The sequence below is a fragment of the Elgaria multicarinata genome, chromosome 6 (assembly GCF_023053635.1).
Source record: "Elgaria multicarinata webbii isolate HBS135686 ecotype San Diego chromosome 6, rElgMul1.1.pri, whole genome shotgun sequence".
NCBI lineage: Eukaryota > Metazoa > Chordata > Lepidosauria > Squamata > Anguidae > Elgaria > Elgaria multicarinata.
This window is the reverse complement of record NC_086176.1, coordinates 121,771,971-121,797,807: the sequence shown is the minus strand read 5'-3', so window position 1 is coordinate 121,797,807 and position 25,837 is coordinate 121,771,971. Positions and strand designations below refer to the sequence as shown.

The 25,837-nt window shown below is 56.5% G+C and overlaps 3 protein-coding genes across 11 annotated transcripts in view; 1 reads left to right on the top strand and 2 right to left on the bottom strand.

Annotated features, from left to right (window-relative positions):
* Positions 1–3,411, top strand: part of CA9 (carbonic anhydrase 9) — a 51,778-nt gene extending 48,367 nt beyond the window's left edge. Inside the window, exon 13 of one of the 2 annotated variants that reach the window (XM_063128392.1) lies at positions 280–3,411. In XM_063128392.1, the coding sequence (XP_062984462.1) occupies positions 280–758 (479 nt within the window). In that variant the 3' untranslated portion in view covers positions 759–3,411. The remainder of the gene's footprint in view (positions 1–279) is intronic. The other variant, XM_063128393.1, reaches the window with a different exon arrangement.
* A 1,554-nt stretch (positions 3,412–4,965) lies between these two features.
* On the bottom strand, positions 4,966–14,243 carry LOC134400103 (gamma-secretase subunit Aph-1b-like). The gene is made up of 7 exons (XM_063128390.1): positions 14,090–14,243; positions 13,503–13,673; positions 9,047–9,120; positions 8,470–8,592; positions 8,258–8,385; positions 5,662–5,785; positions 4,966–5,482 (listed from the first exon to the last, which is right to left on the bottom strand). Exons 1-7 carry the CDS (start codon positions 14,200–14,202, stop codon positions 5,445–5,447), a joined length of 771 nt encoding a protein of 256 aa, XP_062984460.1. The 5' UTR covers positions 14,203–14,243; the 3' UTR covers positions 4,966–5,444.
* A 6,226-nt stretch (positions 14,244–20,469) lies between these two features.
* The window catches only part of TPM2 (tropomyosin 2), a 28,432-nt gene continuing 23,064 nt past the window's right edge, over positions 20,470–25,837 (bottom strand). For 4 of the 8 annotated variants that reach the window (XM_063128383.1, XM_063128386.1, XM_063128388.1 and 1 more), the window contains 3 exons: positions 25,623–25,685; positions 23,183–23,252; positions 20,470–20,725 (listed from right to left, as the gene is read on the bottom strand). In XM_063128383.1, the coding sequence (XP_062984453.1) occupies positions 20,643–20,725; positions 23,183–23,252; positions 25,623–25,685 (216 nt within the window). In that variant the 3' untranslated portion in view covers positions 20,470–20,642. Of the gene's footprint in view, positions 20,726–22,265; positions 22,894–23,182; positions 23,253–25,622; positions 25,686–25,837 lie in introns of those variants that run through there. The other 4 variants (XM_063128382.1, XM_063128387.1, XM_063128389.1 and 1 more) reach the window with 1 other exon arrangement.

Below are 25,837 nucleotides of genomic sequence, written 5' to 3'. Positions count from 1 at the left end.
GCTGGCCAATGTGGGGCCCAGGAGCAGGGCCGCCTCCAGGGTAGCTGGGGTAGCCTGGGTGCCTGGCCAGGAGGCCTCTTCGCCTTGGGGGCCTCTGGTGAGCCATGCAGAGTGACGAGATCTCTGGCCTAGGCCGTCGGACTTCCTCTCCCCCCTCCCCTCCCCCCTTCAGAAAGCCAGACGGGTGATGTCCAGGAGCCCAGGGCTGGTCAAGCTAGTTGACTGGGTGGGGTGGGGGAGAACTGCTGTGTTTTGACCACCCCCTCCCGCTCTCCGCAGGCTGGGTGATCAAGCAAACAAGTCCAGCGCCATCTACACAGCAGCCACGACCGATGAGAACACCGTCTAGAAGGCCACGCAGGATGCAGGGTGGTGGCTGCGGGGGGACTCTGCCACCAGCAGCTCCCTGCCCCGCCATCGGAGCACCCCCACCCCCTACCCTCCATGCCGCTGGGCCCCACTGCCCCCCTTCACCAGCTCTTTCCCAGCTGCTCAGCCCAGGGTGGGCCAGCCAGACCACTCATGCAACAGGACAAAGGAAGGCCGGGAGGCGGCAGGAGTTGCTGCCTGCCTGGTTCTGCTGTGGCCGGCAGGCCCCAAGCCGGAACTGGCCCATTCAAGGGTGTGTGTGTGTGTGTGTCAGGTCACCTTTGTGTAGGAGGACTGCTGCTGTGAGACCAGCCACACACACCAGCCACAGACCGCCCTCTGCGCATGCCCACAGCAAAGCCTCCCTCAGCTGTTGCCCTTGGTGCTGAAGGGTCTCAGCCAAGACCAGAAGCGTTCTGGCTCCCTCCGTCGCTTCGCGGCAGCATGCGCTCCGGGCTGCTCCTTGTCCGGCTACCGGGGCCAGCACTTCTGCACTCAAAAGGGCAGGGCGGGAGCGCCAGCGAATTCGACCGGAGCTGCGCCCTTCCTCTTCCTCCCTTCCCTCCCTCGGAAGCCTAATTGGCCAAGGGCCTGGCGGTTTCCGCAAATGGCTCCTTGCAGGTGCAATGCAAAGTGGCCGCTGGGTTCCCAGGGCTGCCTCACCGCCTCTGCCGGCTCTTCCTAACAAACAGCGTCAAAGGGTGACTGCATTTCCTTAGCCTTGGAGCCGTTGCAGGAAAAGAGTGCAGAAAGGGGGAAAGAACAGGTCCAGGGGGTGGAGAAACTCCCCCTATGAGGAGAGCTCACATTGTTTGGGTCTCTTTAGCTTAGAAAAAGGGCAAGTAAGTGGGATGTGGGAGCGGGGGGAGCGGAGAGGTGTGTAAAATTATGCCTGGTGTGGAGTGGCATAATGCTACGAGAGGGAGGAAACCTCTCCTAGTATTAAAACTCAGGCCCTTTGGAGGAAGGGTAGGGTTTCCATCAAATAAATCTAGAGAAACTGAAGGGTGGAAGATTCAAGTCGCAACCCTGGAGGAGCGGGAGGCCTCGGTGGTGTTGCTTCAGAGAGGAACTAGGGCAGCCCCCCCCCCCCCCGCAGTGCAGCAGGAAGGGCCAGCCACGGATCCTGGTGGCTCTGAGGCATAGCAGGCGGCGGCGGCGGCGGCTGCAAGGAGGGTGAGCTGTCACAAGCACCCAGGGCGAGATGCCCCGAGTGCTGTCGCGTGCGGAAGGTAATGCCCAAGGCCCAGCCAGCCTTCTGTCAGCCAGCCCATGGAGACGTTGCCTGGGCTGGCAAGGGGCGTGCCACCGTCGGCGGCCTCCCTTGGGCGTGGCAAGGTGGGCTACTGCGTGGCTGTGGAAGGCCAGAAGCAGGGCTGTTTTGCCTGGCCTTAGGCAGATGCTGCACCTTGTGCTGGGATGCGGCACTAACAGAGGCTTCAGCCACGGAGCAGGAGAGGAGCGTCAGTCTCCAGCCCTAGCCTTGGCTGCTGCTGCTGCCGCTGCCGCCGCTTTTGTGTTTGTTCTTTCTGTGATGTCTGCCACAAAATGGGGGGCCTTGCGGAGGGGCTTCCGGGGGCCAGCGGCAGTTCCAAGGCAACAGGGAGGCCATCAAGGGGTCACACTCAGGATGCCCCTCCCAGTTGCTCTCTTTTTGGGTCCCTGTGGCCAGAAGAGCCGTGCTGTCAGGGCCTGGCTTTATGGCTGCCCTGAGCAACAGGCCTGTGTTTGCCCCGGCGTACAGACTTACCTGCAGCCCCTGCCCTCGCTCCACTAGCTTCATCCTGCCCCTCCTCATTAGAAGGGTGGTACGGTCCCTCCTCGAGCAGAAGGCTCATCATCCCACGGAAATGTCAAAGTGAAGGAGCTGAGCAAGACAAGGAGCAAGGCACTGCACACCTGAGCAGCAGCAGAGGCTGTGGGCAGCTACATCTATTGACATTTATGGCATGGAGGAAGACCCACCCTAGGATGGCGGAGAAGAGAACAGGGGCAGGCAGTCGTATGAAGTGGGGGGGGGGGAGGAAACTTGAAAAGCGAGGGCCACGCAGGTGAGGGTTAAGCCTGAAAGGTGTCACTTCAGCACAGCCATGTGAAAGCCACAGGCGAGCAGCTGGTGGGTGTGGGGGGAGGCACCGTGGGCCAGGCAGGAGGCCCGAGCCAGGGATCATGGCAGAGCAGGGAAGCGGGCTTTGCCCTCTGGGCCCACGAGGGGAGAGACAGGAGCTGCTAGCAGAGGCCATCAGTTGGAGTTGCAAGCCTGACAAGGCAGCCCAGGCATCAGGCTGGAGACACTCAGGGATTGGGACACTGGAGTGCAGCAGCAAGACCGAATTGCTCAAAGCACAGGAAGGACTTAGCCCGGAGGGAGGTGCAGGACTGGGGCACCGTTGGCCTCCTCGACGGGCACGCCACTCAGGAACATCAGCCTGCGGCCAGCGGTGGCCCTGGAGGCTCAGGGGCAGCATGGGCTGGAGGGAAGACGCTGTCCTGGCCAAAGCACCAATTCCCACCCTGCCTGTCCCTCCTCCAGGGCCCACTGCAGCCTTGGGACGCCAGAGCAGCTCTTCTGGGGCAGACCAAGCGGCCGCCTGGGCCAGCACCGTTTGATTGGGCTTTATGGGTTCTGGGAAAGAGACCAACCCTAGTCTCCCGAACCCCTCCCTTAAGAAAGCCCCACCACCACCATGGCTGATCCACTGTGTGATGCAGCCACTCAAAAACCCTTGTGCCGCTCTCCCGTCTTCTCCTTCCTACGTGGATAAAAGGTGGAGATAGCAGTGGAGGAAAACATGGGAGGGTTCGAGTGGACGGCCATGTTTAGGGCACCGTAAACTCCCAGGAATGGCACCATAAAACCCTCAACAGTTGAATCAGAAAGGCACCGGGGTGGGGGGGTGGCGAGATGAGGGGTGTTACGTTAGTAAGAAACCAGTTATTTCAAGCAACTCCATGAAAGATGTATTTAATTTCAAACTTCAAAACTTTGTATGTGACATTTGGTTAATCTGGCATCATTTATGATTAAACATGTTAACTATTGATGATGGCACAATCGTAGAGCCCTCATGCACAGAGCAGAGGGAGCCAGAAGTCGCTGGGCAAGTGGGCCCAGAGAGTGCAGAGCAAGGAGGAGGGTTTCCAGCCCAGAGAATTGCCCCCTTTCTCCTTTCTTGTGCCCCACTGCCACTTGCTCTGTGCACGTGACAGGGAGCTCCTGAGGGCAATGAGCCTTGCCAGTGGCTCCCCATCAGGAAGGAGGGAGGGAGGGAGAGGGGTGGGGTGGGGTGCTGCAGGGCCCGGGGCTCTTCCACACTTTCATTAATGACCTGGAGGAAGGTGGGGGGGGAGGGATGCTTATCAAATTTGCAGATGACCCAGAATTGGCTGGGTTAACAAATACCTTAGAAGACAGAAACTACATTCAAAGTTATCTTGATAGGTTAGAGCACTGGAAAGAAAGTAAATAAATGCACAGCTGTAAGTGTGTGTGTGTGTGTGTGTGTGTATACCTGGCTTGCCAATAGTATGTGTGAAAAGGATCTTGGGAGCTTCAGTGGGTCACAAGCTGAATATGGGTCCACAGTGTGATGTGGTTGCAAAAAATGGCAATTCGGTTCCTTCAAAGCCACAGGAACCGCTCCCGTCGACTCTGGACTGCTCAGACCTAACCTCGAATACTGTGTCCGGTTCTGGACACACTTTGAAGGATTCAGATACTTTGGAGCAAGTTCAGAGGAGGGGGACAAAGATGATCAAGAGACTGGAAACCAAGTCCTACAAGGAAAGCTGGAAGGAACTGGGCATGTTTAGCCTTGAGACCAGAAGACTCGGGGGGGGGGGGGGCAGGATAGGACTTGTCAAGGAGCTTAAAGGTTATCACACAGAAGAAGGCTGCAACCAGCTCTCTGTCACCAAAGAGTGCAGGGTTCGGCCTCACATGCTTAAGATACAGGAAGGCAGATTTTGGCTGAACATTGGGGGAAACTCCTGGCATGAAAGACTGGTGGTCAATGGGAGCAACACCCTGGGCCTAATGCATCTATTGCAGCAAATGTCAAAGTATGAGAAGCAGAAGAGCCGGCACCTCCCTTTCACGTCCATTCCTTGGCCCAGTCCAGGCCGTCTTGGGATCCATTCCAGGTTTTAAGGGCGGCCTGCCTTGATTTCTGTAGAAGCCTAACTCTCCGCTCCCAGAGTCGCCCTGCAGCCGTGGCTGCTCCGGAAAGGTCTCTGTTCCTTGCACGCAGAACGGCCCTTCAGAGCACGGGCGCGCCTCCTCCCTCCCCTCCTCAAAAAGCCCCCTTCGGCACACTGGCTCATCCCTCCCCCCCCCGCCCCAAACGAAGAGAAGCCACAGGCAACGAGCCACAGGGTGTCTCCTCCTCCTCCTCCTCCCGGTCCTGCTGCTGTCCACATTGAGGAAACTGCCAAGTCCTGCTGGTACCCCTCGCAGAAATGCCCCACAAAAGAGCATCGAGGGCGGGGCCTTGCTCCTGTTCCTGGAGCACCGATGCTGCAAACACATCTGGCGGAGCCCTCTGTCCTGGCTCCCACCCACCCACCCACCTGGCGCCCATGGACTCACACTCTGGGGCCCTTGGCCAATCGTCCTTTATTGATACAGATGTGTTGTATAGTTGTGCCTCGAAAGCCATGAAGGAAAAGGGCCGGGTGGGAAGGAAGCCTTCCCTCCCACCCCCAGGCCGGCCCTTCTGTCTTCCCAGCTGGCTCTCCAGGCGCACACAGCAGGGACAGACAGACGCCCAGCTGCCTCACCCTGCCAGTAGCCCCCTCCTCATTCCAATCCTTGACCCCCAGGAGTGGGCAGGGGGGCAGCTGCCATCCAAGATTCAGGAATTCTGTAGCACAATCCGTGGTTTGGGGACAGGCACTCAGGAGCCGCTAATACAATGCCCCCCAAAGTGCTCTGGGGTTGCAAGTCCTGTTGCTCCAACCCCACCCCCCAGCTGCCACACTCCTGGCCTCTTCGGTGGGCTGAGAAATGCTCCTAAAGGCACAGCAGCTGCATCCTGCCCCAAAGCACGGGCCGGGGCCAGGGGCTTGCGGAGGGCTCAGGATCCTGGCTGCGGCGTCCCTCCACTTCGCAGGCCTGTGGGATGGGCGAGAGGACCATCAGGCGGAGGGGCTGTGGGGAGATGGCTCAGGGTGGGGGCTGCCCCAGTCATGGCCAGCCAGCCTTCCTCCCCTTTAGGGGGCTGAGTGGGGGGGGGAGCAGTGAGCGCCAAAGCCTTGAGCCCGGCCGGCCTGCCACTCCGGGGCCATACTTACACAAGAGGAAGTGGTGCAGGTTCTGCTTGGAGCCTCCAGACAGGAGGTAGGCCCAGACGGCTGCAACTGCCATGATCAGGTAGGCAGGGAGGAGGCTGCCCAGGTAGATCGGGTTCCAGAAGGTCTGCAGGAAGAGCAGGAGAAGGCGGCGGCAGCCAGCAGTGAGGAGACAGGCAGGCGGGGGGGAGGGGGGGGGGACACACGCTCAGCCCTCCTGTTCTGGGGCTCTGCTGTTGACGGGGGGGGGGGGGCAGGGACCTCTCCCCCCCGCATCCCCACCACTTGGATTGCTGCCTTCAATCCAACCTTCTTGGTGAGGCTGAAGCTCACCACTGCTTCTACCCTCCCCAGGGGTGGTGGGACTAAGGAAATGGCCCACTCCGGCAGTGGGGGGGGGGGCCTGATGAGCCACAGGCCTCTTCGGGAGCCTCAGCACCTTGCTTGCTGGCCTGGCTGGAGCTCCTGCCCAGCCCTCTATGGGCTTTCACACCCACCCACCCCAGCATGATTAGAATTTCGGGGTGGGTGGGTCCCGAGTCCCATGGTGTTGACATCATCCCTACATTGGAGGTGGAGGCCAGGAGCACTGCAGTCATGCATCCTAGGCAGGGCTGTCTTTGAAGGAGGGCAGGGAACACCTGTGAGTAACCAAGCGCCTGTGTTCTGAGCCAGATGCTGAGACCACATTATACTGGAGCTTGAAGAAACGCATAGGCTTCCAATCCACTTCTGAGCAGTCCACTGAGGCACCAGCCATGGCTAGGCGCACCGGTTAAGAGAAAAAAGCCCTACATTGCATGGCAGTTTCCGATTTACCAAACGATATCGGAGTTTTTAATTTCCATTGAAGGCAGCCATAGACCTCAGACACGGCTGGAGTAGATCCACATATATGCCTTGAAATCCTCTCCCGGACCTTCCGCAGCCTGGCTGTGGAACTCCCTGCCTCAAGGTCTTTGCCTGGCCCTTGCACAGGTGGTCAGCTGCCAGCAAGTACGTTCGGCAGGCATTTAACTTGTCTTCAGCTTGACCTTCTGAAGTCACTCTGCTATGTTTCTGAGCTGCTCCATTTATTTATTTTCTTGGCTCGTTGGACCATTTTATTCTAAATCTAAGGCTTGAAGAGGAGGGATTGACCGGGTTTGCACAATCACCACAGCCCACCGTGGGCTTCTCAACCGTGGCACAGGTGCCAAATTGCCCATCCAGGCTCCAGCCACTGCAGCTTCTCTTTTCATGTGAACTTGGCATAGGTGGGTTGCTGAGAAGGTTGACAAATCACCCAGAACCCATGGGCTGTTTCAGGGCAGTGGGTGGCTTGTCCACCACTCCAACAATAGGGTCTCAGTGGGTTCATGCATAATGAGAAGCCACGAATATTCAAAATGGCGGCCACCACTGCAATGCACCCAGAGTAATCCACCCAGAGTAATCCACCCAGAGTAACTTATTGTTATGTGTGAACTGGGCCATTGTTTTGTTTGGAATTTGGCATCTTCCATCTGTTCTCGTCTGCATGATTCACAATACAGTTCCTCTGCGTGACTGAAAGAACTGGGCATGTTTAGCCTGGAGAAGAGAAGATTGCGGGGAGACATGATAGCACTCTTCAAATACTTAAAAGGTTGTCACCCAGAGGAGGGCCAGGATCTCTTCTTGATCCTCCCAGAGTGCAAGAGACAGAATCATGGGCTCAAGTTACAGGAAGCCAGATTCCAGCTGGACACCAAGAAGAACTCCCTAACTGTTAGAGCAGTACGACAATGGAACCCATGATCTAGGGAGGTGGTGGGCTCTCCCACATTCGAGGCCTTCAACAGGCAGCTGGACAGCCATCTGTTAGAGATGCTCTAAGGTGGATTCCTGCATTGAGCAGGGGGCTGGACTCAATGGCCTTAGAGGCCCCTTCCAACTCTGCTATTCTGATTCTATGAACCTTGCAAGTCCTTGAAGAGTGCTCTCATGTCTCCCCTCAGCCTTCTCTTCTCCAGCCTAAACATGCCCAGTTCTTTCAGCCTCCCCTCATAGGGCTTTGTTTCCAGACCCCTGATCATCCTGGTTGCCCTTCTCTCAGATGCAGGAGGGCTTGATACACCAGTTGCTGGGAACAGCCGTGGGAGGGGTGGGCTGTTACCCTCATGTCCTGCTTGGGGCTTCCGGGGGTGGGGGAGCTCTGGTTGGCCCCCAAGGAAAACAGGATGCTGGTCTAGGGAGGTTCTGGGTCTGAGGCAGCTTCAGACTCTTCAGGGGTCACTCCCAGCGCCTGAACAAGTTTGCTTAAACTATGAACTGTGCTCTACAAGGCAAAATATACTGCTCCCCCCTTTTATTCTGACCTGCTGGACAATCTAACAAACCAAAGGCTCCTCCCTGCATGGGGGATGGAAAAAACCCTCCCGGATTCGCCATCTCTCAGAGCTCCCCCCACCCAACCGCACCCCACTCAGCATGACCTTGACTCACCTTATTTCAAGTGTGCTGTTTGGAGAGGGGGGGGGGGGATCAAATCCACCAAATGCCCAGGGAACCAGAGATGAGCCAGAAGCGTGACCCCGCCCCCAGGCCTTTCCCCAGCCCACGATCTGCTGCTACTTACCAGGCAGGAGACGATGAGGTGGGTGAGCACAACCACGCCAACCTCCCACCACCGCCGGGTCTCGCAGCCGTGGAAGAAGATGATGCCCCAGAAAGTGTGCAGCAGGATCATTACCAGCGTCATGAAGGCTGCAGGAGACACTGCTGGTTAGAGGGAGCAGGGATGGAGGGGGGGGGATGGGGGGGAAGCTGGGGGGCCAGGAGCAGCCTTACCGGAAGTCAGGAAGTACAGCTCAGAGTCCCCGTGGATGCCGACTGTGCCCGGGCCAAGGGAGTCCGCCAGCAAGTTGATCATGGAGAAGGCCCCGCTCATGAGCCCAAAGCCCAGGCCAGCCACTACAGGGCAGAAAGCACAGCACTCAGCCCACGCCCACGGTCGCATCCTTCCGCCTCCGGCCACGTGGCCCTGCCCAGCCCAGCCCTGACTGCTCATGGCACTCTCCTCTACCCTGGACACTCCTGCTTAGCCCCCAACCACGGGCTGTTGGGGACCCCGCAGGGGTTGAAACAGCTGTCTGCACTGCAAGGGTACGAAGGGCCAGCCCAGCCCCCACCCATTACCTAAAGTCAGAGCCCCCCAGATACACCTTTGCAAAAGAGCCCCCGCCCTGCAACCGGCTTTCCTCTCCCCTAGCCCAGAAGCCAGAAAAACGGCTCTAAATCCCAAACGAGCCCTGCAGGCAGAGACTGCGTGAGCCTGAAAGAGACCCAGACGCTCTCCGCCTGCGTCTCCCCACCCAAGGACCCCCCCAGAAGACCACCACCACCACAAGCCCCTCCAGGAACGCACCATACGCCATCTGCTGGATGGAGATGGGGGAGCAGCCGTCGTCACTAAGGGCCAACAGTCCCTCAATGGCCTTCCTGGGTGGGAGGGAAAAGAGCAAAAGCAGAGGCGTTGCAGGAAGCGACATGGGCGGAATCGCGGCAGCCGCAGTCACAGCCGCGTTGCCAAACTTCACGGATATGAATGCAGCAACATCGCTGGACTTCCACAAGGACGGCACATTTTTCAAGAAAAGAGCCATCACATGGAGATATTCGGGCACGCGGCATTGAACATGTGCACATGTGTGCAGCCGACTAAATCTTTGTGCAGAGCAACAACTCATGTGTGAGAAAGATGAAATGGACACAGATCATATTAGCTACGGTATTAAAAACACTGGAATTGTATTTTTTAGAAACATTCTACATAATGCAGACGCACAAATATTTGATATAAAATGTCTATGTTAGCTGCATATAATACTGCACAGGTTCAGGACACGGAATAACGGGCTCAAGTTAAAGGAAGCCCGATTCCAGCTGCACATCAGGAAAAACTATTTACTGTTTTACTCTGTACAGCGCCATGTACATTGATGGTGCTATATAAATAAATAATAATAATAATGAAAAACTTCCTGGCTGTTAGAGCAGTACGACAATGGAATCAGTTACCTAGGGAGGTTGTGGGCTCTCCCACACTGGAGGCCTTCAAGAGGCAGCTGGACAAGCATCTGTCAGGGATGCTTTAGGGTGGATTCCTGCAGTGAGCAGGGGGTTGGACTCCATGGCCTTGTAGGCCCCTTCCAACTCTGCTATTCTATGATTCTATGATTCATAGAAATCAAGTAGAAAATTGGACAAAAATTAAAATCTGATACTTTTTTTTAATTTAATGAACACCTGTGCTGATTAAGATTGTTTTAGGATCATGGTGCGGTGCAGGGAAGGCCGGGGCTTTCCCCACCTGGTCTCCCTCTGACCTGTGGCAGGAGGCCACGTGAGGGTGTTTTGAAAGAGGAGCCTCAGGGACACCCTTGGGCATCACAGGCCACCCCAACTACTAAGTCATAACTCATTCCTGGCAAGTGGGAGATGTTGGCCACCCAAGAGCAAAACTTAGCCATTTTAGCATTGTTTTTCTAATGAAAAAGTGCAATTCCAAGATACAAAATTTACGTCAATTTCTTCTACATGCACATAATTTACAAGTGTACCAAAGGAAAAAAAATATTATGTACTTAAACTTTAGTTAACAGCATTAAATATTAATTAATAACTAAAAACAATGTTCTGTGACATAGCCGATTGCACACTTTCTCAGAAAAGCACCCAATTTACAGCATTTGTGGACATAGCAATGATTATCAGAGGTATGGATGTGTCTGCATGTGCAGCTGACAGAAACATTATTTCACCTATAGTATGAAATAAGATGCCAGTTCCTAATATACTGCATGCACACGTACACACTCTTGACATAATATGTCACTCACCCTGTTCAGTCGACACGCTAAGCCATGGTGGTGAAGCATTTTGAGCGAAACATTACGGCTTAGCGTGTCATGTGAACTATTCCTAATCATGGTGGCTACATAACCGCGGTTTAAACACGCCCACTAACCATTTCCTGCAAAAGGCTTAGTGGCCTAACCACGGCTTAGCATGTTGTCTGAACAGGCCCACTGTTAGCCACGTATAAGACTGCTCAGGTTTCACAGAAATCAAGCCACATTTGGACACATGTTGTTAATTGCTGGAGCATTTCCTTCACAGGAACACGGTGTGATGCATGGACAATGACCCCTTTTCCACCTGCAGTTCTTTGGACATCTTTTCATGCAGCCAGAAAAGAACAGCTCACAGTAAGTCTGGGAAGCTTCAGGGGAAGTCATCCGGAGAGGCTCTTGAACTGCCCATCATTGACATGAATCCAGCCCCAGCTTGTTGGGGAAGGACGGACAGGTCGTGGAAACAGTGGCTGGCCAGGCATGACTACCCCAGCAGAGCAGCTCGAGTGGGTGGAATTCTTTCCTCTTTGCAAACACCTTCTCCCTGGACTTGTCTGCTCCAGTCCAAGTGCCTGTTCAGTCATAGAAGAGCATGACGAACCTATCAACAGCAGTGGTGGCTGGTGGCCCATCTGACTGGAAGGGCGCAAAGTGGGTTGACAGAGATGGAACAGCCTTCTGGATCTCCAACAGCTGACAACCCAAGCCACAGAAAGGGGGATTTTAAGATCAAGCGTGCAAAGGGCACAAGGAATGCACACTGCACATGAGAGCACTAAATTGGACCCACATTCTCCTGTTCCAGTAATAACTCCCATTGCATAAAGAATCAGGTGACAAACTCATGACTGCAAAACATGTGGAGGAGGAACCACACAGCCACATAAAATCCTGTCAAAGTCCTGGTTGCTCTTTGGAATGGAGATAAGGCCTAGGCGGTTGACGCAATCACTCCTGAGCCTCCTCTCCCACAGAGTGGAGCCCCAAAAGCCCTCTGGCTTTCCAGGGTGCGGTAGGTAGTGAAACGGGCAGGACATCAACTAGAGCAATATTGGTGGAAGACTCAGAATGAGTCCAGCTGAATACAAACTAGAGCTTGAAAGCCCACACCGTAGCAATGCGAGTGGCAAAGAAATCCGCCTTCGATGCCACCATCGCTTCTGCAGAGTCACCCAGTGGAAGTTTTTTGGATGACCAGAGGCCCTGTTACACTCTGGCCTGCAAGAAGAGGACGCGGAGCATTCAACAGCCCGCCGTGACCAATCTTCATGGCACTGCGGATAAAATCAACTTGGTGACTTGGATGCCACAGCTGATACAGAGCCGGTGAGTGTAACTTTGGCCCCAACTTGTCCATTTACGATGGATCCTTTTCAATTTCTACAGCCTGAGGATGTGGACAGGATCCATGGAGAAGTGAGGACTGCCACTTGCATGCCAGTATCTAATATTCCATTCTTGGGCAAGGTGCTGGAGCGTGTGGCAGCTTCTCAGCTCCAGGGATTTCCCCACAAACTCAGAAATAACAACAGGAACATCTCTCTCTGCCCCTCCTCCAAGAAAAAAAAAGAGCAATGTTTGCTGTTTCAGAAATGGAGGGATTCATTTAGGATCGCGACATGAATGGCCCCAGTGATTTCAACGGCACTCTCGTCTTGGGTGAGGCTCCTGGGATTGGGCTGAACCGAGGCTTAGGTTCGGTCCTGGCTCGCTGTATTGGGAGCCGCTGCTGCTCGACGTCATGCACATTTCTTCTGGGATGTTCCATGAGGCACGTACCAAGCTTAGCAGCACATCCGTAAGCTTTGGCAGCACGTTCCATGTGGACGAGGCTATCGGCTTTCCCTGCCAATCGCATGATGATGCAGCATCACAGCCTGTAAGTCAGGGTGGACTATGTGTGTTTGTTTATTTGTTGCATTTTTATACCGCCCGACAGCCGAAGCTCTCTGGGTGGTTCCCCCAGATGTTTTGGCCTACAATTCCCATCAGCCCTAAATGGCAGAGCCAATGGTGAGGGATCACGGGAGTTGTAGGCTAAAACATCTGGAGGGCCACAAGCTGCCCACCCCTGCTGTAAGTGCACAGGACATGGGAAGCACATGGGAAGCGCACATGTGGTTGTGGTTGTTTTTTTGCAAACATGAATATAAGACATTCCGCCCTTCACTGCCTGGCTAAGGAAGTACTTCCGCTCTCAGGGTTGCAGTGCAGCCCCTACGACGTGCTGTTTCACTCCCTTTCCTCTGGCTGCTCCTTTGGAGCGCTTGCTGGATAGGGAGAGCACACCATACCTGGGTGCAATACGTTTGGAAGGTGCCCAGAGATGTATGTCATGCACATGCGTGTGCAAAATCACATGCCTCCCTGTCTGAAAATGAGCGTTGTAAGTCCACGTTGGGTGTAAATTTGGTGCTTTTATGAAAAAGCGCTCAAATGTTATGAAATTCTCAACTATGTATACAGCTAACATAGACAAAAACATTTCTGCATGTGCAAGTGTGTATTATGTCCAAAATTCCTAGAAGGACTACTTATGCCACCCTTGATTTCCTTGCGAGAGGAAAAAAGGTGGGATGCAAATGCAGTCGTAAATAATACAGAAATTGCCCAGTCAAGGAAGAGCTCCTTTAAAACACACCCACCCCACCACTTTCCACAATGTAGTGCAAACTTTGTGCAAAAGCCCTTCCTGAGGCCTCGTCTTGGAGTTCCCTTTCTAAGACTCTGCAGGGCTGGGATGGCGCCTCCTCCCAGCAGCCTCCAGCCCCCTGCGGCTCGTACGTACTTCTGGTCAATCCACCGACCCCGACCCCCCAAAACTCCTCGCATAAGCTGCTCTGGAGACACCCCCCGCCCCCCCCCCGAAGGCAAGGCCATGAGGCCGGGGAGGGGGCATCCCCGGGAGGCGCCCCCCACTCGCTCCAGCGCCCCCTCCCCTCCCCTCGCCCCCAGCCCGGCACCCACCTGAGCAGCTTGTAGTAGAGGAAGCGGACGGCCTCCTGCAGCAGCACCGAGAAGACCACCCCGAAGATGAGCAGCCCCGTCTGCAGCGCCTCGTCCGAGGGGTCGCTGGCCTTGGCCGCGATGAACCAGACCAGCGACGAGAACAGCAGCGAGACCAGCCAGAAGAAGGCCCTGCACCGGGGGGGGGCGGGAGCGGAGGGTCAGCCCCTGCGGCAGGCGCCAGGCCGGACTCTCCCCGCCCCCGCGGAGCGCGGCCGGGGCAAGGGCAAGGGCAGGCGTCGCCCCAGCCGCCGGGAGGGCCCGAGGGCGAGCCTGGACCCACGCCCCCGCTCCTGCCCGAGGGGCGCTGGGGGCGCCCAGGAGGGCCCCGCCGGGGAGAAGCCCGGGGCGGGAGCGGCGGCGCCTCCCCCCACCCCACCCCCGCGGAAACCCCGCGGCGGCCCCGGAGGCCCGCCCTCCGCCGCCCGGCCTCGCCCCGCTGGTCCCGGGACACGGTTCGGGGGGGCCTTTGACCCCAGGGCCAGGTGGGAGGAGGCCTCCCCCTCCCTCCCCCCCGCGCCTCCCCGCCCGCCCGCCCGCGGACCGACCCTGCGATGAGGATGATGATGCGGAGCGGCTCGGCCACCACGGTGAGCAGGAAGAGCGCCAGCGCCGGCCCGAAGGCGATGGCGGCGCAGCCGAAGAACACCGGCAGCGTCATGGCGGCGGCGGCGGCGCGAAGGAGGGCGACGAGGCTCCCCGCTCAGCCGTCCCGCGGCCGCGTCGCTGGGGGCTCTGTGGCTGGCTGGCTGGCGCTTCCCGGCTGGCGCTCCGCCCGCCTCGCTGCCCGCCCGGCTTCCGCCCGCGGCTCCTGACATCACATCCCGGCAGGGCTGGGCTGAAGAGGAGGGCGGCGGCGGCGGCGGCGCCTCCTCCTCCTCCTCCTCCTCCTGCGCCGCCTCGGCCGGGCCTGGGCCTGCAGGCGGAGATCAGCCAGGGGAGGACGCAGGCAGGGGCAGGCAGGGACGCCGCCTCCTCCCACTCCGACCCCCGGAAGCGCCTCAGCCACGAAGGCCACCGCGGCCCTGCCTCGGCCTGTCTCCCGCCCGCGATGGCTAAGGGGCCGCCGCCCGCGGCTCACCCACCCATCCACCCCGCCGCCGAACCGCCGCCCGAGCCACGAACATCGCCGATCCGGTATTCGTCGGCGGCGGCGCTGCCTACGCGGCGCAAAAGCATAGATCCGGGCGCGGCCCCGCCTGAAGCCTCACGGTTTTACCGGGTTCCTCTCTATTCGTCCCTGGTTAGGCCTCATCTAGAGTATTGCGTCCAGTTCTGGGCTCCACAATTCAAGAAGGACGCAGACAAGATGGAGCATATTAAGAGGAGGGCAACCAGGATGATCAGGGGTCTGGAAACAAAGCCCTATGAAGAGAGACTGAAAGAACTGGGCCTGTTTAGCCTGGAGAAGAGAAGACTGAGGGGAGACATGAGAACACTCTTCAAATACTTCAAAGGTTGCCACACAGAGAAGGGCCAGGATCTCTTCTCGATCCTCCCAGAGTGCAGGACACAGAATAATGGTCTCAAGTTACAGGAAGCCAGATTCCAGCTGGACATCAGGAAAAACTTCCTGACTGTTAGAGCAGTGCGACAATGGAATCAGTGACCTAGGGAGGCTGTGGGCTCTTCTCCCACACTGGAGGCCTTCAAGAGGCAGCTGGACAACCCTCTGTCAGGGATGCTTTAGGGTGAATTCTTGCACTGAGCAGGGGGTTGGACTCGATGGCCTTGTAGGCCCTTTTCAATTCTACTATTCTATGATTCTATGAATAGGAGCCACTGTACAATCAGAGCTCACATCCATATCCACAGAGGTGACTGTAAAATGCACCTGTACAGAGCTTCACAGAACCACCATGGTGCAAAACATAGATCTGAGTTCTTGGACTCTCAGGATGTTTACATGGGGTTCCTGCTAAAAAACCCAGGTGCAAAGCACACATCACATCTGCACTTATGAAATGAACCATAAAAATCACAGATCCCTTCCTTCATGTTTTGGGGGCATAGATCTTCAAGGGTCTGCTAGAGTGCCTCATGGGATGACCCCAAACTGAGGTCAAATCAGAGATGATATCCATGCCCTTGGACTGAACCATGGAAGCGCAATCCCAAATTTCAGTGCCACTAGGGGGCAAAAACATGGATCTGGGTTATGGATCTACATAAATCCTCTTGATTCTTATGCAAATCACACCAGCAAATCACACAAAAAATCCTTCTCTTTGGATTTCACAATAAAAACTCACAGAGAGCTTTGACTATTGTGTGGCACAGAAATTTAATAAAAATCATGGATCTTCTGCTTCGTGGCACCATCATTGGTGAAAAAACATGCATGCAGTGTGCACAGTTCTTCATAATTACTCATGATTTTTACATGGGATGCTCCCAAAACCATCTTCAAATCAGAGATCACAGTCATGACCACAGACCAAGCCATAAAAATCCCATACTTCACAGCCTCACCACAGCACAAAAACAGGATTGCTACTGGAACAGCATGGATCCAATGATTCACTATGTCATAATGATGCAAAAAATATGAATATAATGCTTTTAGATCCTTAAAACCACCTGCTTGAGCGGGTGGTTGCAGGAGAACTCCAGGCACTCTTGAATGAAACGGATTATCTAGATCCATTTCAGTTGCGTTTCAGGCCTGGTTTTGGAACAGAAACTGCCTTGGTCGCCCTGTGGGATGACCTTTGCCGGGAGAGAGACGGGGGAGTACGACCCTGTTGGTTCTCCTGTACCTCTCAGCGGCTTTTGATACGATCGACCATGGTATCCTGGGTAGGTTGTCTGAGCTGGGAGTTGGAGGTACTGTGTTGCAGTGGCTCCGCTCCTACTTGGATGGCCGATTCCAGAAGGTGGTGCTGGGGGATTATTGCTCTGTGCCGTGGCTCCTAAGCCATGGGATTCCACAGGGCTTTATCTTATCCCCTATGCTGTTTAACATATACATGAAGCCGCTGGGGGAGGTTATCCGGAGATGTGGACTGAGGTGTCATCAATATGCGGATGATATTTTATTTATTTTATTTATTTATTTATTTATTACATTTTTATACCGCCCAATAGCCGAAGCTCTCTGGGCGGTTCACAAAAATTAAAACCACAATAAAACACCCAACAGGTTAAAAACACAATTACGAAATACAGTATAAAAAGCACAACCAGGATAAAACCACACAGCAAAGTTGATATAAGATTAAAATACAGAGTTAAAACAGTAAAATTTAAATTTAAGTTAAAATTAAGTGTTAAAATACTGAGTGAATAAAAAGGTCTTCAGCTGGCGACGAAAGCAGTACAGTGTAGGCGCCAGGTGGACCTCTCTTCATGATACCCAGCTCTACCTTTCCATCAAACCCAGGTGAGGCAGTGGCTGTTCTGAACGCCTGGGCACAGTAATGGACTGGATGAGGGCTAATAAACTGAGACTCAATCCAGACAAGACAGAGGTTCTGTTAGCGCGTGGTTCACTTGTCCGGCAAGGTGATGTTTGCCCTGTCCTGGACGGGGTTGCACTCTCCCTAAAGGATCGGGTCTGTGGTTTGGGGGTGCTCTTGGGTCCAGTACTGTCACTTGAGGCACAGGTGAACTCAGTGGCAAAGAGCACCTTTTATCAGCTTAGGTTGATATACCAACTATGCCCTTATCTGGACAGAGCCTAGCTACAGTTATCCATGCTCAACCTCTCGTTAGGATTACTGCAATGCCTTCGAAAACAGTCCAGAAGCTTCAGCTGGTACAAAACAGGGCAGCCTGTTTATTAACAGGGACTGGCCAGCGAGATCACCTTACGCCAGTCCTTTTACAACTTCATTGGCTGCCAGTCCAGGTCCAGGTCCGATTCAAAGTGCTGGTATTGACATTCAAAGCCCTAAACAGTTTGGGGCCAGGTTATTTGAAGGAACGCCTCCTCCTATTTGTACCTGCCCGGACCTTAAGATAATCTACAGGGGCCCTTCTCCGTGAGCTCCTGCCAAAGGAAGTGAGGCAGGTGGCTACTAGGAGGGCGGCTTTCTCCGCTGTGGCACCCCGGTTGTGGAATGAGCTCCCCTGAGAGGCCCACCTGGCGCCTACACTGTACTCCTTTCATCGCCAGCTGAAGACCTTTTTAATTCTCTCAGTATTTTAACACTTAATTTTAACTTAAATTTAAATTTTACTGTTCTAACTCTGTATTTTAATCTTATATCAATTTTGCTGCGTGGTTTTATCCTGGTTGAGCTTTTATACTGTATTTTGTATTTGTTTTTAAGCTGTTGGTTGTTTTATGGTGGTTTTGATTTTTGTGAACCGCCCAGAGCTTTGGCTATTGGGCGGTATAAAAATGTAATAAATAAATACACAATAGAATGACTGGGCAGCAGGAGGAGCCAGTAGTCTAGAAGCCCCCGCCACCCTCCATAGCAGACGAGGAGGGGGTTTCACTCAGCAGCAGCAGCCCACCCCACCCCACCGTTGGTCTACCTTTCGGCTCTGGGTTTGGGGAAAAGGTCAGATCTCCACACGTCCAGATTTCCATGCCTTGTTTTGCATACACTGAGAAAAAGACCTGCCACCTAATCCTAGCTCACGTTCACGCCCAGCGGCTGCACTGTGGGCATCACAACTACCGGCCTTAACACAGTTGCAGGGCACGGAGCGTCATGATTTCTGCAAGCAAATGCCCAACTCCAGCACCTGCTCATGCTGCATAGGCCCACCTGGGCATGGTGTCACATTGCATTTGGGACAGCTTTGCTTTCCCCTTTAAAGACCTTTCAGCAACTGATTGGGCTGTGCGGTCTGCTCTCATGCGTTGCTCAGCTGGTCCCAGGAAGAGCTTTTAATCCTGCTTGCCCCCATTCTTTCATGGTAGAAGCAAACCCTCCCTCTGGGCTCGTTCTCTGATGCTCTAGCCTGGCCTGGCCTTTTTCACCTCATCCATACCATTTCAACTGTTTCAGCTTCCCTTCATATAAATTATAAGAGTGTATAACTTAATTGGCCACATGCTTCCCGCATGCAGAAATGTCTCACTTCCAGATGTTTCCATCTGCATGTGGCTTTGGTCACGTGTTTCAGCTTTCTAGGTCATTTGGAAGCCCCTGCAAAGGACCCCTCCTCACCAGTCCAGCTTCATGGTCCCACTTTTTGTTGGGCAAGGTGAGCCAGGCCTCGGTTTCTCAGTGCCTTGAGCCTAGGCAGGTGCAACATTTCAGTTTCCTGGGAGCCCCTCAGCCATGAGGGGAGAGCAGAATGTGTCCTCTGTTCTGAGGGAGAAATGGTGGCCCAGGGTCTCCCTCCTTCCTTACAGGCTAGTAGCTTGCCTTAGGCTACAGGCATACTGCAATTTTCTGGTTCCCGCTTAGGGTAGGGACAGTGGCACAGATGCCTGGTACTCACACCTACCTTGTCTGCACAGGACTCGAGCTATACTAAATCCCAGTTTTAGTTCACCAGCTCAAGCAATCTCTCTCACTCTCACTCTCAAACACACACACACACACACACACACACACACACACACACACACCCCTACTTCCTCTGGTCTTTATATCGCCCCCTCTATTTGCAAGCTGGGTGTGCCATGCAAGAACCATCCAAGAGGCTCTGTGCAGGGAGGAGTTAGAATAAGGGGCCTTCCAATGTTTAGAGACCAAGGCTAAAAAAAAAAAATGGGGGGAGAAATGCCAGCAAAATCAAAGGCAAATGTTTACAGATTCACCACCTTTGCTGAAAAATATTTTGGGTTGGGGGGATTTAGAACCAAATACCCTCACCAAGCCAAGGTGTACACCTGTGCGATGCCGGCCCCCAGCAGCTCGGCAAAGCAGGGGCCCACGAAGGCCAAGGACTTGAACAGCTGAGAGGGAACAAGTGGCCGTTACGCAGCACATCCTCCCAGGGCACAGGCAGCTTGGGCTCAGGAAGCCTTCAGGGGACGAACCTGCTGCCTTGGAAATGTGTTGTTGGGTGGTGGACGTGGCCATCTTTTGGGAGAGTTCTAGCTGCTGTAGTTCCACCTGCGTTGCCTGCCTGGATGTCTCAGCTATGATGGCTGCCTTGGATCTAGGAAGCCTCCAGAAGAGCCGGCCTTGGCAATGGGGCATCTTTTAGGTGCACCCGAACACTCCAACGATGATGCCAAAGTGAACAGCTGGGCCCAGTATGCTTTACTAGGAAGAGAGCTGGCAGGGGAGGCAGGGATTCTATGCTGGGGGGGGGGCCTCCCCTCAGTCACACAGGCCTCCTCAGTGGCCGTCCTGCCTGCCTGCCCCTTCTTTGCTGAAAGCCTTCAAGCAGCAGCCGGACAGCGCTTGACCAGGGATGCAGCAGTTGCAAGGCTCCTGCACGGAGTAGCGAGGTGGGTGGGTAGATCAGCCTTCCCTAACCCAGTGCTCTCTGTACCTCTCGAACTACAACTCCCATCATTCCAACACATGGGGCATTGGTTGGGCCTTATGGGAGTTGTGCTCCCAAGCATCTGGAGGACACTTGGTTAGGGAAGGCTGGACTGGATGACCTCTGAGGCCGCTTCCAAGTAAGGTTCGAGCAGAGCCTCCTTTTCCTGGGAGCCCCTCCTGCCCCCAGTTCTTCAGTCTCTCCCTCCTCTTGCAGAGGGCACTGCTTTGGAGTCCCCCAGAGGCAGGAGGGGCATAAAGGGCCGCCCTGCTTTTGGCAAGGGGCATCAACCAGGGCCCAGAGTGGGCAGCCACAGCCCTGGCCAGGCACCCTGGCAGTAGCGTCCATCACCAGGGCAGCTGCCTCTCCCTGCCACATGGACAGGAGACCCCACAGGCCAAGACCCAAGCAGGAAAGAAACCGCCCAGGTCCCCTTCAAGGCACCGCTCCACCTGTGCCCCCTCCCCCGACGCATGGAGCGTCGGCCTGGCCGGCTCCTGCCCCAAAGACCAGACACACGCGCCCCTTCTCTGTTCAGCTTGCTTTAATATCTGGGCTGGAAGGTGGGGCAGTGCAGAGGCAGCACCCCAGACGGGCCAGCACAGGCCTGGGGCCAGAGAACTTCCCTTCTCCTGGAGGTGCTGGTTGGGCCACCGTGTGTGTTGGGGGGAAGTGGGGGGAGGCCACCGCTCCAGCCCCTCAGAGGTTGTTCAGTTCCAGCAGCGTCTGATCCAGGACTTGGTGGATGCTGACGTTTTCCTCTTTGGCACTAGCCAGGTTCTCTGCAAACACAAGGCAGGCAGGCACCCAGGCACATCCACAGCGAGAACAAGGGCCCCCACCACCAGAGAGGAAGAGGAAGAAGAAGAGACACATGCGCGCACACGCACACACCGAGGGACAGCTCAGTTTGGCAGCTGCATGGGTGAGGACCACCCCTCCCCAGCAGCTCCCAGGACAGCGGAGGCATTGCGCAATATGGAGGGCCCCACCGAGTGCGTGGGAGCAGCCCTCTGAGCCACGTGGCCCATGGAGAACGGCCCGGCCCAAGACCCACGGCACCGACCAACCAACCGTGATGGAGTTTGGCTGAGGTGGCCGATCTGTGAAGAACAGGAGCGAGACAGCAGCAGCGGCAGCTCAGAAGAGGCAGAGAGAAGAGGGGGGCTGACGAGGGCCACGTCCTACCCCATTTGCTCCTGAAAGGATGTGGCAGGGAGCAACCAGCTCAGGAGACCGTGCCCAGCATGGGCCAGGGAGGAGGGACACACACACACACGTGTGTGTGTGTGTGTGTGTGTGTGTGTGTGTGCACGCGCGACCACGGCACGGCCCTTCCTCAAATGGGGCTGGGCACAGAGTCTGTCCCCTCGCCCAGGAAGGCCACCTTCTGGGGGCACTGAGCCAAGGGCAGCTGCTCCATCGCCACCACGTTCCCCCTTCCCCATAGACAAAGGATGTGAGTGAATCCCATGCACACACACTCGCCAGAGAGGCGCGTGGCCCTGGCAGCCCCTGCCTGGGACCGGGCTCCCAGTGGGAGGGGCAGGAGGAGAGGCTGCCCTGGGAGCAGGCCCCGGGCCGGGCGACTCAAGCTCAGCTGTGAAGGCCGTGGAGCACCACCCGCAGTTCGCTGGCCAGGAGACGGTTTTTCTCCGCCTCCTGCCGGAAGCGCTCTAGAGGGAAAGGAGACGTCAGCGGCAGCAGGAAGGAAAAGAGAGACAAAGAGGAAGGGAGAACGGCCCGTCAGTGCCGTGGAAAAGCCCCCCTCGGCGGTGGCTCAGAGACCAGGTTGCCAGGAGTCCGCTGCTGCCTCCGTGCCACGCCGTCCCGGCACTTCGAGGAGCAGAACAGACACTGCAGCCGGAGGCCCCTGCCCTCCGCGGGGCCCAGAGCAGTCCCCGGTGTGATTCCCACCCATGCTGAACCATGGGAGCCAGCCAGTTCCAGGCGGGGGACTTCCGAGGGAGCTGCAGGTGGGCCCGGCAGGTGAGCGAATCCAGGCTCACTCCAGGCACCCAAAGGAACCGGTTCGGAAAAGACCCACTGCCGCCGCCACCAGCACTTGGCATTAGGAGGCAGGGCTTTCACCCCGTGGGTCCAGCTGCAAGTCCTGACCCCTGACCACAGGATCTAACTTTGGTGGGAGAGAAACCCTCCTTGGCTCTTCCGCTCCCCAGACTCCCACATGCAGCCCCGTGAGCCACAAGGCCAGGTGTGAAGGAGACACCCACCCCCCATGGCGGCATGACTGACCGGGCGTAATGGGCACGATGAGAGCAGCATAAAGAGAGAGAGAAAGAAATGGAGGCGAGACAGAGGCCTTGCGGAGACTGTTTATTGACCCCAAAGCTGGAGAAGATGAGAACAGCACCATGAAATGGACCGTGGAAGGAAGGACAGACGAATGGACAGGCAAGCAGAGCAAATGACAGCAGCAGTGGCGGGGGGGGGGGGGGACACAGCAGGGCCTCGAGGCGACCTGGGCCGTCACTCCCACACCCACCCGCCCCTCCTGCCCCAGGCAGGGCTGCCTGACCAGCCTCGCCCCCAAAGCGCCTCTACAGCCTGCCTCCCCCCTGCTGCACCCATGAAGGCACTTCTGGCATTGACACAAGCCCCCCTCCTCACGTGAGGGGGGGAGCCCCCTCCCTTCCCCTCGGACCTTGAGAAGACATGGCCTCCCTCTTGCCCACCGAACACGCACACAAAGGGACACTTTGGGGGCAAGCGGAGGGGGAGGGGAGCAGCTGGCAGAGCACCCCGGAGAGGGTGGGGGGAGGCAGGGAGGGAGGGAGACAGGCCGGCAGGCTGGCAGGGAGAGGGGGAGGCAGGCAGGAGGGAAAGGCACGCAGCGTTGGTGGTGCTCAGAGGGAGGTGATGTCATTCAGGGCATTGTCCAGCTCTTCGCTGATGGCCTTATACTTCATCTTCTGGGCATAGACTTCGTCTGCGGGGGCCGCGGAGGGTGGGCACGGGGAGTGAGGCACAGGCCGAGCAGAGCGGTGGAGGTGGGGTGGGGGAGAAAAGAGTGAGCGTGAGAGGAAGTGAAAGAGAAAGGGGGCGGGTGGCTGGGATGGAGCGGTGGTGGGGCTCTCACACAAAGGCTTCGCCTGGCTCAGCCCTCCCCTGCCCTCACCCCCACCCCCCAGGCAGCTCCTGCAGCCCAGGCCTCCACTCCACTGACCCCCACCTCCAGCTGAGAGGGCAGGCGTGGGGCCGGAGGGGGCGCTCCTTACCTTCCAAGTCATCAATGGTTTTCTCCAACTTGGCCACAGACCTCTCAGCAAACTCTGCCCGGGTCTCAGCCTGGAGAGGGGGGTGGGGTGGGGGGAGAAGAAGTGGAGAACACGTTTAGGGGAGGGTCTCTTCTGGTGTGTCCCACCCCGCTCCTGAGAGGGGCCGACCCCCCCCCCCCAACTGGGCCTTTCCTGCTCTGACACTCGCTGCTGCTCCCGCCACCAGACTTCTACGGACGTGGCGCTCTGCGCTGGCGGCTGCTTTAAACTATGGATCTGTGGCTTACTTTCTCCCTTTATTTCATCTTTAGTCATTACGTTTTGCTGTTGATGCTGCTGCTTTGGTTTGTGTCGCGAGCTGCCCAAGGAGCGATGGCTGAGTGGAGGGACGACCACGTTCCAAGTAAGCTCATTTGTTTTGCGTCTCAAGCAGGGTGGGGGTGGGAAGCCCCTCGACTGGGTGGCTCAGGTCGGGGTGTGGGACTCTCCTCACTGTGCTGTCTGCGAAGGGCAGACGTGCTCCCAATTGAAATGAAGAGTTTTCTCTGTGGAAAGTTCTTTGTACTGACCGCTTGTTCCCAGCCCCAGAAACCCTGAAAAGCGGGGCGGGGGCTGGTCTGCCCCCACTGGGCATGATGCCCTCCGTTCAGGCTGCCTCTGAGCCTCGCACTGGCAGTGCTCTAGTTCACCCTCCGGGGATCTGTTAGCAAGGGACCCGGCCTGGGTGACTTCTCCTAGGGAGAGTTTCTCTCCGTTTTGCACCCTCAGGTGCCCCCCAGTGTGGGAGAAAACTCCCCGGAGCCCCGTCCTCTGTGGCCACTGCTCTGGGTGGCAGCCTGGAGGCCTGGCCTGGCCTCCTCACCTCCGCCCTTTTCACCTGAGCCCAGCTCAGCCATTGCTCTGCTACCCTGTCTTATTTTGACTGCAACTTAAGATGCTGCTGACCCTAACCCCACCCCACCCACCTCCCTTTGGGTCAAATAGCAGCATACAAACAAACGTGAACACAACCACCAGCACCAATAACACAGAAAGGACAATATTTTGCCAAGCAAGTCCCAGCCTTGGCTTCCGGAAGGTTCTGAGCACTTACAACAATGCATTCACTTGCTTGGAGTGTTTGTGCTGATGTGGGAAAGACGGGGATCTTAAGGTGGGAGTCTTAATGCACCTTGGTATTCTCTCTCCTGCTTCCCTCCCCCCCCCCCCCCCCCCGCACACAGGGATTCAAATGAAGCCAGTCTGTGGAGTGGTAGTGGGGAAGGGGAGAGTCTATGTGGGGGTGGGCAGGGCCATGCACACACACACACACACAGAAGGCCTCCAACAGCTGGCTTAGAAAAACCCGAGGCAATGCTTCCGCCTTCTCCAGGCCAGCCGGCCCTGCAGCTCTCTCCCCCCCCCCCCCGCCCCATCACCTCGGTGGGCAGGAGGCTGCCTGCAGGGCCCTGCTCTTGCTCAAGGAAAAGTGGGCTTCTCTTTGCAGTTTTACTCTTCACAGTGGGGGTGCAGAAAGGGACAGCAGCCACATAGCTGCCGTCCCTTTTGTAAACCGCCCAGAGAGCTTCGGCTATGGGGCGGTATATAAATTTAATTTAATAAATAAATAAACGTCATCAGGAACTGGTGGGAAGGTTTGGGGCAGGAAGACCCCCACCCCCTCCACCGGCAGCAGCTGAGCCAGCGGCAAACGGGAGAGCCCAGCTGGAGGGCCAGGATGCAGCCATTCATTGCTGGCAAAGCCAGGACTGCAAAGTCTCAGCCTTTCAGGAGCCCTTGCGGGGGACGAAGCGCACCCCTCCGCGCCCCTTCTTGGTCTCTGAGGGCAAGGGGGCAGAGAAGGGCCCAGCACCCCTGGCCACATGGGGACAGGAGGGCGCAGCCTTCAATGGGCCCAGCAGAGTCAAGACCCAGGGGTTTGGGGGCTTACACTCTAGGGCAGATGTGGGGCTGGGGGGAGGCTGAGGACAGGCCAAGAGGCCCCACTGACCCATCGCACAGAGCCCGAACTGGGGACGACTCCACATCCCTCAGCCTGCCAGCCCCGCTCATGTGCGAATTCACACATTTCAGTAAACAGTCAAATCTAGACATCCCTCCATTTGGTCTCTGGAGTGCACAGAGAGCCCAGGGATGGGGGGAGGAAGGAGCCCTCCCCCACATGCCGCAGTCCCAAAGAAACACCCACTCCCAAAAGCTGGGGAGAGGGGACAGAAAAGGGATCACCCATTGGCCGGGAAACCTCCTGCCTGCAACCCTGGAGGAAGAGCCACGGCTGCCACGCCGGACAGCGCAATACGGGCCTAGATGGGCTGGAGACCATGTCAGGGGGCTTCCCGGATTCTGCATTACCCCCTACCTCCCTCACTCCTCCAGACGGTACCAGTCCCTCGCAGCCCCCAAGGCAAGGTGGGGCCACCCGTCTGCAGCCCCCGCTTACCTCCTTGAGTTTGTCCGTCAGCAACTTGATCTCCTCCTCATATTTATCTTCCTTGGTGGAATACTTGGGGTGGGGAGGAAAAGGAAAACGTCAGGATGGGTCATGGCCCACCACTCCCCCAGGGCCAGGACCCGCTCCAGCGTGGCCCCTGGCCCCTCCTCCACGGCTTTTCTGCCACCGGCATCCCCTTCACAGAGGACCCCACCCTGGCACTC

Coding starts and splice junctions, on each gene's coding strand:
- LOC134400103 (XM_063128390.1), bottom strand. CDS start 14,202: ATGACGCTGCCGGTGTTCTTCGGCTGCGCCGCCATCGCCTTCGGGCCG. Junction 8,386..8,469: donor GCTGTACTTCCTGACTTCCG/GTAAGGCTGCTC, acceptor TGTCTCCTGCAG/CCTTCATGACGCTGGTAATG. Junction 5,483..5,661: donor CCTGCACCACTTCCTCTTGT/GTAAGTATGGCC, acceptor CCCATCCCACAG/GCCTGCGAAGTGGAGGGACG.